Genomic DNA, 11,130 nt, shown 5'->3' with positions numbered 1-11,130 from the left:
ATTGTATGCAAGTTGGCGGACAACATTTTCAGCATTTACTTGACTAATACCGTAAGTTTTGAAGTAAAATTAAATCGATTTTCGCATTTCTCGTCAAAAATATTGTTCGTATTTTCAAAGCTGCATATTTTCTAAAATAATGAATCGATTTTCAAAAAGTAAGAATCGATGTATAGAGAATTAAAAGCCCTTTCTAATGACCCCCCACTTGACCCCCATTCCCATTTGAAAAAATTTAGGGGATAGCACCCCCACTTAGGGGGTTGAAGATTTTGGTATGCTTTTTGAGCCAAAAGTTGTCCCCCTCAGAAACAAATTTTACCTGTTTTTGGATTTTGCCGAAAAGTTCTTTACTACCCTGTAATGCCTTGCGGTACGTTTTCGATGGGCTACCCTGTATATTATTATATATTCGGAAAGCTTATGAAAAGAGCTTTAAGTTAAAAAAAATATCGTCAAGATTCGTTGAAATACAACGGAGTTACAGACTGTCAAGTTGACGGCCTATTGTTAAACAAATTAGGTTGGTAACAGCAAAAAAAAATACTGTCATAACCGGCAACCCGACAACTTTCCCTGATAAAAATATTTTATTCGTGGAAGCGTGTTAATAGTTCAGATGGTATCTGTTTCAAAGAGTCCATATTTGGGTGAATCGTATATCCACGGAGATTTTTGCCTTTTTGGCTTTAAAATATCACTAAATATGAAAATTTTTCTATGCGCATAAAAAAAACGTGGGCTTAACTTTTGGCGGCACAATATGTTAAAAAAATTCGGAAAATGTCATATTTTTCTTCCTATTTAAGTATGTATCTTTTCAAGAGTTGATTTTAGGCGAAAATGGAAGAGGAAAAAAATGTTTGTAATTAAATTTTTTACAAAACATGACTAGTTACAAATCGAATGAATCATGATTATTATGGTAAAAATCGAAAAAATCACAAAAATGGGGTTAAAAAACAATACTTTTTAGGGAATTTTTTTGGTGTATTTAAATTGGGTGTAGGACCTTTATACTTGGCTCAAGAAAACTTCATGTTATGTAGAATCATCACACCAAATTTCATCAAAATCGGTTCGATAGATTTTGCATAATAATTTTGCAATCCAGATTTTGAAAAAAAAATTGCAAATTTTCAAAATTTTGCACAGCAAAAACCAAGGCCCTTAGATACTTGAAAATTTAATCACATATAGAAGGGCTCTCAAGCTTTCAAACTTTTTTTGAAAAATTCGAATCCGTCAATTAGGAGAGCTCTGGCGCTTGTTTAAACATTGGTCGAATTTTTGTACTTATAAACAATTAGAACTTTGTGAATATTCAATCAAATCAAATTTTTTAAAGCAGGTTTTAAAAGTTCTTGGAAAGACGCTTCTTTTTAAAAAAACAGAACGATTGATCAATTGGTTACATAGTTATAGCCGATTCAATTTCGAGCAGGCCGAAGAGGCCGCGCTCTCTGCTTCCCCCACCACCACCACCCGTACGATTTTCTTAAATTTCTCGCTTACGTAAATAACTTTAAACACGTTTTAAAGTAGGTTGCCAATGAAGAAAAGTATTGCAAACTTAGACCTGGTAAGTACTCGGAATACCAAAGGTATTTTTTAAAAAAATTAGCCCGTATGTCCCAGTACATTTAATGTAAATGACGGTTAACTTTGATGGGCTATAACTACGTAATTAATTGACCAATCGATCTGTTTTTTTTAAGAAGCGTTTTTCCAGTAACTTTTAAAACCTGCTTTATTTTGGCCATTTTTGGCATTTTTTCGATTTTTAAAATAATAATCATGATTCATTCGATTTGTAAAATTAATTACAAAAATTTTTTTCCTCTTCCATTTTCGCCTAAAATCAACTATTGAAAAGATACGTAATTAAATAGGAAGAAAAATATGAAATATTTCGAATTTTTTTAACATATTGTGCCGCCAAAAGTTAAGCCCACGTTTTTTTATGCATATAGAAAAATTTTAATTTCCAGTGATATTTTCACGTAGAATCCGAAAATGCAATAATATATAGGGTGTTCCATTTAAAATAACGAAGTTGGTGTCGACTTCCGGTATAACCTGAAGTGCTGAGTACTTTTCTAGATATCGATCGACACAGTTCCCGGTGGGACACCCTGTACATTGGTCGCGAAAGGATAAAAAAATCCAACATTTTTAGGTGATTTTCAAATGACTGTAACTTGGCGAAAAATTATCGTAGCTTAATAAAAAAATATATCAAATTGAAACGTAGTTTCTAGCTTCAGGAAATGAAAGTCAAATATTTTTAACGTTGGCCACCTTAAAGGAATCGTAATAAACTAACTGTAAAAAAAATTTCTGCTTCCCTATCGAAAGGTCAATATATTCTTTTCGCAAAGTCAACTCTTTTATTGCCGTTCAAAGCAAAAATGACCTTTTTGGCTTCGATAATAAATTACTCGGGAATTAATGATCGTACAAAAAATCTAAGCAGAGTTTAGAAAACTTCAAAGTATTCTCTATAAGGCGTTTTTAGCGTTTTTCTATAAAAAAAATATTTTCGATGCAAGGAACTTTATTCAAAACAAGGTAAAAAATTGCGTATTTAAGGATTTTCACTAAACTTGAGGTAACTTTACAAATAATGAATATTTATTCATTTTTTTTAATTGAAATTGTTTTTTTCCGCAATAATCCATATTTTTTTCATTAAAAATGTTAAATATAAAAAAAAATGTTAAAAAGAAATTGATAAATATATTTTTTTTGTCACAAAATCACAAAAACCAAGCTCCTCCTGAACCTCCAGAGCTGCCACTATTCGACGTGACCTCATGTTCGTGTTAGTTCCTTTGTCCGCCCTGTATACGGTGGGAACGGTGGGCAAAAGCACGAAATTCGCCGTACCCATCTAATTTCAATTAACAAATCTCTAGGCTCCCATCAAACTACCGTTTACTTCATTTATTATCATTGTTTTTTTTTCCTGGCCTAATTAGTAATCGTAAATTGTGCGGGTGTGGCAGAAAAGTGACATCAGAATTCGCTGAATCAGCCAGCAATATTAAGCGTTGTCTGTTAATTGGCAAAATTACCATTATTATAAACCGATTTTACTCATATCTTGGAATTTGGAATCTAAATTCATGCAGTGACGCCTTTCAACAGTTATTTCATCCGCTAATGAAGATAAAATATTTAAAACTAAAACAGGAAAACTTGGCATGTGCCGGCTTACTTTCTAAAGGTGACCTAGTGGGGCCAAGTTTCTTTTTTATAGGTATCTGTTCATCTCGTTTCTAGTACCATTCTTTTTTTTTTGGTGCCTACTATGAAGCCAAAATTAAATTTATTCGTTAACTTGCAATCATACAATTTTTGTAAAATAATATTCACATCTTTTTGAATTATGCGGTGCTTTTTTAATTTCTTTTGAAAAAAAAAAACGGTTAACCTTAAGAATAGGAAACCTTTATGAAAGTTCACCTAAAAATTGACGTAGAATCCAAAATTGCAATGGTATACAGGGTATTCCATTTAAAATAACGAAGATGACGTCAACAAAAATGATACAGGGTGTGTCGAATTAGAACAGACTTGCGGAAAATTTGATTATAACTTTTTACCTTATATTTTTTTATCTTAGAACGAGGAACTGATACTTTTTGTTTTTATTTTTTTTAATCGAAAATGGAAAAACGTAGATTTTCTCTTTCATTGTACGACTTTGTGTCTTAAGATAACCCGGATCTCGATAATGCCACTCGAAAAACGGACACCCTGTATAATTCGCGAGACTTCAAACGAAAAAGTTACGCAAAAAAATCGTTTATTTTGTAAAACTAACATTAGACTTTTCTTGTGTTAATACTGACCTTAGTTTTTCCGTATGGCACAAGTGTTAAGTTTACAAAGTTGGATAGGTTGGTCTGTAGCGAAGGGTACAGCTGTTGGGTGAAGAATTTTCTCGAATCCGGACAGAGAGATTCATAATACACCGTTACATTCACCTGAAAAACCAAAAACAGTTATATACTTATTTTATTTCCTTAACAAGAGTGTCGGCGCTTTGATCTCATTCGACCGTTTTAGGTGACCTTGGATGGGGATGCCCTGATCAGGGCCGTAATTAGAATTTTTTAATTGGCAAGGAAAGTATATTAAAACAGATAGTGATCCTGATGAACACATAATTTATAAATACCTACAAAAATTATTAATTTGAAGAATTGATTACAGTTTTATTTCGCGATATTTTAGGTGGATGTTTACTAAACTAAAAAAATATACATATGTAATTGTGACAGATACTGATTTTTTAGATACACTGTTAAATCCTGCACAAGTTTTGTTTGAATTTTTTTTGTTATTACCATAGCAACGCCAGTATGATGGACGCCATCTTGAGATTTTTAAATTGTCATAACTTCTAAATGCTTTAATCGATTTCAAGAAACGACGACTCATTTGAAAGACCTATTAATAAAATTTATATTTATGATATGGGAATAAAAATATTATTTTCCTGCGCAACGGTAGACGAGGCTAATCAGGAAAGTTTTGTAATTGTCTCCGTTTACTAAAAAAATTAATTGCAACGATATAGGTTTATTAATGGTTCTTTAAAATGAGCCGTCGTTTCTTGAAATTGATTAATCCATTTAGAAGTTATGAGAAAATAAAAATTTCAAGATGGCGTCCTTCATACTGGTGTTGCTATGGTAATAACAAAACAAAACTTCAGACAAAACTTGTGAAGGGTTTAACAGTGTATCTAAAAAGTGTATTTTCAACTTTAGTTATATAAGCGAAATTTCTGTAACACTTAGAGTCCCTAGAATAACAGTCTGGCCACGGCTATCGCGAGCGCGGATTGGTCGTTGGTAAAGTGCCCTCATTAATGGCGGAACCAATTCCAGAGCACAGCGGGAAACGTCAACTTTCAAATTTGATCGTTCATGCTCAAGTGTTTAATAACGTTTATTAGTGTAAATAAGCAAGTAAGCGAGTAAATTCAATGTAATGAATGATATATTGCAATTTTATACGTAGGATATACAAAATCAGAATACAAAAACGAATCAAGTGGAATTTTTTTTCGGATTTTTAGTGGATAATTTTTAAGAATAAAAAAACTCAATGTATGCAATACATTTATTTTACAATTGAGTTTCAAAATATGTTATACCTATTTCATAATGATAAATAAAATTATACAATAAATATTTTTATACGATTCAAAATAAATTGATTAAACTTTTATTATTTTCATAAAAATCAACAATAAAAATTAATTGGAATAAATAAGGGTAAATTGGTGATTTATAATATTGAATTAAAATCAATAGATGCATATTATATATAAATGGATTTATTTCTATATTATCTGTATTATCCATTACTTTTTTACAGGGAAATAATGCGAAAGAATAAATTTCACTGATTTTACAGCCGTTACAACTGTAAACAGCTGTTAAAGCCCGCGCCTGCGTATAGCGGCCAAGCGGCCGCCATTTTGAAGGGCAAACCGGTTGACTGGCCAGACTCTGTTATTCTAGGGACTCTAGTAACACTATAGCAGTTGCGCCCTCTAGCGGTAAAGTTCCAAACGTAAAAATGTTTCAAATCAATTTTTTTTGGCCGTATTTGTTAACATATTTTTTACCCCATCATCGTAGCACGTCTAGTTTTCTATATACATATTGTCTGAAACGTTATTTGTAAAATATTTATATCTAATTCTTTTTAAATATAAACATAAATATTACGTATTAATTTACGATTTTAGAGAATCCATGGACATTATTGTACGAAATATTTGTTCATATAAAAACTGTGCATCGTGTTGCTATTTTATTTCCTGAAATTATCTATTTGTTGGTTGAAGTAAGGAAATATCCAACACAAGAGGAAATGTAAATTCCGCAATATATTGTCGTTTCCTTTCTACACAGACAATATTGGCGATAAGCTATATTGTCTGTGCTTTCTGTATCTGGTGTAGTACATAATACATATGACTTTTTGAAATTATGATAAAAGAACGAATCATCTAACGATGATTCGTTCTCGTACCGCATATCGTGACTAATTGTAAGTCGATTTAGGAAATTATTATAATTATAGATTTAGCAAATACTTGCGTTAAAAACTAAGTACGTTAATTTTTTTATATACAACGTTGCCAAGTTTATACTTCAGAAGTTTTGGGGGGTGAGTACAACAACGTTTTTTTCGTTAACTTTGCGTTTCCGACATACAGGGTGTTACTTTGAAAAGGGTTTATCTTTCATAAAACCTGAAAACTAGAAAAAAATATTAGCAGACATTTTATGACGAGGAAGGGTGTGTAGAATAATAAAAATGTAACTCGAAAGAAGTGATAGTAAGTGGCAAATTTATGCTGCCCAGAAAATCCAGAAAAAATTTGTTAACTGTAAAATAGAGCTCGTCAAAATACATAAAGCCTATTGGGACCATTTTTTTTTGTTTTGTGTACCAGTGTAATTAATACAAAAACACGTACCTGATATTGTTAAATGATGTAATCATTGAAACAGATATTTTGTATTTTTGTTGTTCTCTCGTCACCTTTGACAGAGATGAACACGCATATTTAGATTTTTTGTACCAAAGAACATGGTTTCACTTTATTTGACAATATTTTAAGGGCATTTTTTTAAATACATATTTGAATTAGATTTTAGTATCTTTAAACTTTACTGACCCATGAAATTACCAACGTATTTCTAATAATAGCACACCCTTATATTGATCCTATATGGACCAATAATATTAAGTGGGGAAGAAATACTTTTAGATGAGAGACTTTTCTATATAGAAAAGTTTTGCCACATAATTTAGGGTGGTTTTTATGGTACTTTATAGTTATTTATTGTATAAGTGTTTTAAGTAGCATTTTATCCACGCAAGAATGTTTAATATTCTTAAGTGGATGAAAGGCAATTAAAACACAAGCGCGTTACAACGTTTCACCCATATAGTGGAGTCAAATTAGATTTTGACTTCGCGAATATTACTGGAAGAGAGAACTTTTTATTTTTCGCTTTGTAAAGTTGTCAGAAATAACATATAAAAAGTTGCCAACTGTAAAGTAGCACTTTTTAAAGCTTAAAATCTCTACTTTAAGATGGTGCATTTTATTTTTCTTAAAAAATTGAAATAATAGTTGAAAAAACAAAAAATAAAAATATTTCATGAAAAATCCGTGAATATTGTTAAATAAAGTTTAATAATGTACAAAAGAATTTTTTTTGTCAAAGAATCAAAGAATTAAGTTAAGTCCTTAAAGAAAGTAAATCCAGCGAAAAATATTTTTTTATTTATAGTAATAAGTGGAAAATTGTTATAACAGCAAAAACATAACGTTTTTTGATGAATTGATTTAATATTCATTTTTAAAACATATATTCTGTATCTGAAATTGTGAATATAAATTCTCTTATTGATGTAGACATAGACATAAGTCTAATATATATACAGGGTGATCCAATGACAGTATCGAGCTTCTGTGTATAGAAAACTAGACGTGCTTCGATTATGGGGTAAAAAATCTATTAGTAAATACGACCAAAATAAATTGATTTAAAATATTTTCAAGTTTGTAACTTCACAGCTAGGGGGCGCAACTGCTACAGTGTCAATTTGAAAGAATTCGATTTAAAATTCACTGAATTACTTAAAATGTTATTAAAAAAATTATTTATTATTGTTTAAACAATTAAAAAACAATTAGCGTACAAAAATAAGTTTATAACTTTTTTCTAATACTTATCTCCAAGTAATTTCAAAAGGTTTTAGGAAAATCCATGCTTCCCATAATTATTTTGAAATAATGCATAATTTTAAGCTATCTTGACTCCACTATATAGGTTTATTATTTTTTCATTATTCTATTAGTGAAATAAAGTTACTTTATTCCAGTAGGGGATAAAGTAAAACTTTAATCGGTTCATACGTGTGGATAAAGGTAATTGTGGATAAATTAATATTACATAAAAAAAATTATCAAGCTAAACAACGTAAAAAATAGTAATGTTATTCATGCTATACGAAATTAAAATCAATATTTCCCAAATCAACTGTAATTAACGTTTTGTTTTTCAAAGATAGCCATGAAGAAGTGGGTTCCCCGCAATCCATTTTTTGTGGCTATAAATACGACTGGTTGATAACCCAAAGGGCGTGCTAAATTTAGTAGTGACACCACAAGAAGATTCTGTCAATTAAAATAATTAACCTCCATCTTTTTTCAACTTGATTATTCCAAACGTACAAATATCTTTGCTGGTGTTTATCCCTCGCACCGTAACTTAATCTAATTAAAAAAAGCACCAAATATCCCATAACAGAAGCCACGTGGATCCTTGCCAAAGTTCTAGACTTTTACTTGCACTCTGTTCAAGGTTGGTTATTAATTAATAATCCATCACGGGACTGCCTTGGATTGATTAATTAAGACCAGAGCCAAATAATTGTTACAGTAATTATTAATTACGCGGTTCAAAAATTAATTTATACCGCAGTTTTTTTAAATCCCATCTCCTATGTTTACCGGCCCAATGGGTGTTATAAAAAAATACGTAATCATGTGGAAAACTGCAAAATTATTTGCAATAAAAAAATTAGAGCGATGATCTACTGCGCTTTCTTCGCAGAATTCGATCCTAGCAGGTAAATTGTTAATAACATTATTTCCTCACTATGTGGCGCTTGTGATTTGTGGGGTTTATAGGAAATTACCACAACCACGATAAGACGATGGAATTTTCAGTCAAATCATGGTAGAATAGAAACCATCAGTTCTATTATAGGTCACTTTGTACACAGTTGAATGTTGAAGTCAAACATATGAGAAACTCGATATTCGTACCACTCTGTTAGAAATTGTGATGATGGAATTCTCACGAATAGATTTCACGCTAAATGTTATTCATAATCATAGGCGACTGTGTCAGAAACGAGAAAGCTTCCAAGTAGGTAGCGTATTCGTTTTTGTTTCGATTCTCCTTTTTTACTCTTACGTCATCTATTAATGCTAATGATATATACAAGGTCGCAGTTGTTGGTTGCACGACGAGAGATCGCGCGTTGGAAAGTGAGGCTTTTGTGTCAAAATGTCATCTTTTTGATATTCTAATGTCAGTCGTTGGCAAGCGACGAAACAATGGGGATGTCTTTTGTTTGGACTCGGACTGGCCGGCTTACGCGGCCTGCTGGATGTGTGCCGCATTTTTAGATTTAAAAAATGACGGGCATGCGGCGAATGCGATTTTTATCTTTTTAACTTTTATTACAAACCGAGATATAGTCCAGTCACTGAAGCATGGCTACCAATTTTCTCGGATGGAATAGATTGACGTGAAATTTGAACTGTAGCTAGGGAATAGCCCAAGAAACAAAAGTTATATAGTGCCGATGTATGCTTTTACCCTAGGGGTGGATACCACCCCTTCTGGAGGGTGGGAATTTTTTATTAAAAATAACCTCACGATTCGATAGAGAGACGAATTTTAAGCAAAAAAATGTTCTATAAGAATTTTTTGTGCAGTCAATACTTTTTGAGTTATTTGCGCCTAAACATGTTCGTTTTTAGCCCAAAAAATGCATGTTTTTGAGCCATTTTTCGCGAATATCTCAAAAACTACAAGTTTTATCAAACAAATGATCATAAGCAAAATTGAAGGTAATTAAATAGCAAAGAGATTGCTTTTTTATTTTTGTAGGTGGTATAGAACCCGAGTTATGACTCCCAGAAGTTGAAGTCAATTTCGAAGATAGCTATAATCGACACGTTCAACGTCCTGTGGCGGAAAAATTAAAGTTTTTTCGAGGAAAAGTTATATAACACTTATTACAGTTCTTGAAAAGACCTTTAAATTGAGGGGTGGTAAAAGTCGTTAGCATGAAAACTAATGAAGTTACAATCAAAATAAAATGTCTTGATTTTTGAGAAAAAAAATCGCTATTAAAATTAATGACTTGACGGAAAGAAAATTAAACGTATTGCTTCTGCAATTTACCTTATTTATGTATTAACAGTAGATACTGGGAATTTGAACGATTTTAGAAGCATAAATTTAAAAAATATTTCATTTACTTTAGAACAAAATTTTTCAATTTTTTAAAAAACCATCTTTTTCCAAAATATTTCAAAAACTAACAAAGTTATTAAAAAATGATAGAATAAGAAATTGTAGGATTTTTCTTACTGAACAATTTGCTTTCTTTTTAATTTTTGTTGGAAGCTCAAAACTAAGCTCCAAGACTGCCTTTCCTGAGCCCTCTTAGTTTACAAATCTAAAAAACGAAAGGCTCAAAAAAACTGTAAATCACAGAACTTAGTGCTTTAAATTCCTACAAAATGGATTTTTGAGTAAATTTATAACATTAAAATTACAAAAGTTATGGTACAAAAATTAATCGCATTTTTTTCGGTAAAATTTTCGGAGCCATCATCTTTGTGTATTTTGGAGCACTTTTGAACTGGTTTGGGTAAGTATTTTAATAATATACTTACATACACACACGTATCCGAGTTCACATGTTTATGTATATTTGATATTAATTTAATAAATAAATTTTAAGAATAAATTCAATAATATTTAAAAAAAAAAATTATTATATCATCATACTCACATATAATTTTTAGGAAATTTTTCTATAAGGGGTAGGGTTTTTATGAGGGGTAGGTCTTCCATAAGAGTTTTTTGGGTGGCTGAAAAGTTGCAATATATCATAGATCATTTGAAAACCAATAAAAAGTTTATAATTCAACATATGCATACCATTAAAACATCTCAAGCTTTCAATAATATTTTTTTGTTTATTTTATTACAAGGGATGGTTTTTAAGGGTTGCAACTTTGTAATGAGTCGTAAGATTTCTAATGAATAACAAAAGAAATGCAATACATCGTGAATGCACCAAAAGAATATTTTAAACTGTTAAAAACTTTTTTTTATTTTTGGCTATGGAAGGGTAGTTTTTAAGGATTTCTAAGGGTTGAAAAGTAATTAAATTTCATAAATTATATTTAAAAAACATGAAAGGAACTTTATTAACATATTTGAACATGAATTGAATCTTTAAAATACGTAAATCTGCTGTTTTCGCATTTTTTTTCGT

General features: G+C 30.8%; 1 protein-coding gene across 1 annotated transcript in view; it reads right to left on the bottom strand.

The window, feature by feature from the left end:
• Positions 1-11,130, bottom strand: part of LOC108904596 (GILT-like protein 1) — a 20,024-nt gene that overhangs the window by 2,677 nt on the left and 6,217 nt on the right. The window contains exons 2-3 of the mRNA XM_023455034.1: positions 3,854-3,992; positions 2,192-2,194 (exon numbers count right to left, since the gene is read on the bottom strand). Coding sequence (XP_023310802.1) covers positions 2,192-2,194; positions 3,854-3,992 — 142 coding nt within the window. The remainder of the gene's footprint in view (positions 1-2,191; positions 2,195-3,853; positions 3,993-11,130) is intronic.

The sequence above is a fragment of the Anoplophora glabripennis genome, unplaced genomic scaffold (assembly GCF_000390285.2).
Source record: "Anoplophora glabripennis isolate ALB-LARVAE unplaced genomic scaffold, Agla_2.0 scaffold294, whole genome shotgun sequence".
Classification (NCBI taxonomy): Eukaryota; Metazoa; Arthropoda; class Insecta; order Coleoptera; family Cerambycidae; genus Anoplophora; species Anoplophora glabripennis.
This window is presented reverse-complemented; position numbering and strand designations above follow the sequence as displayed.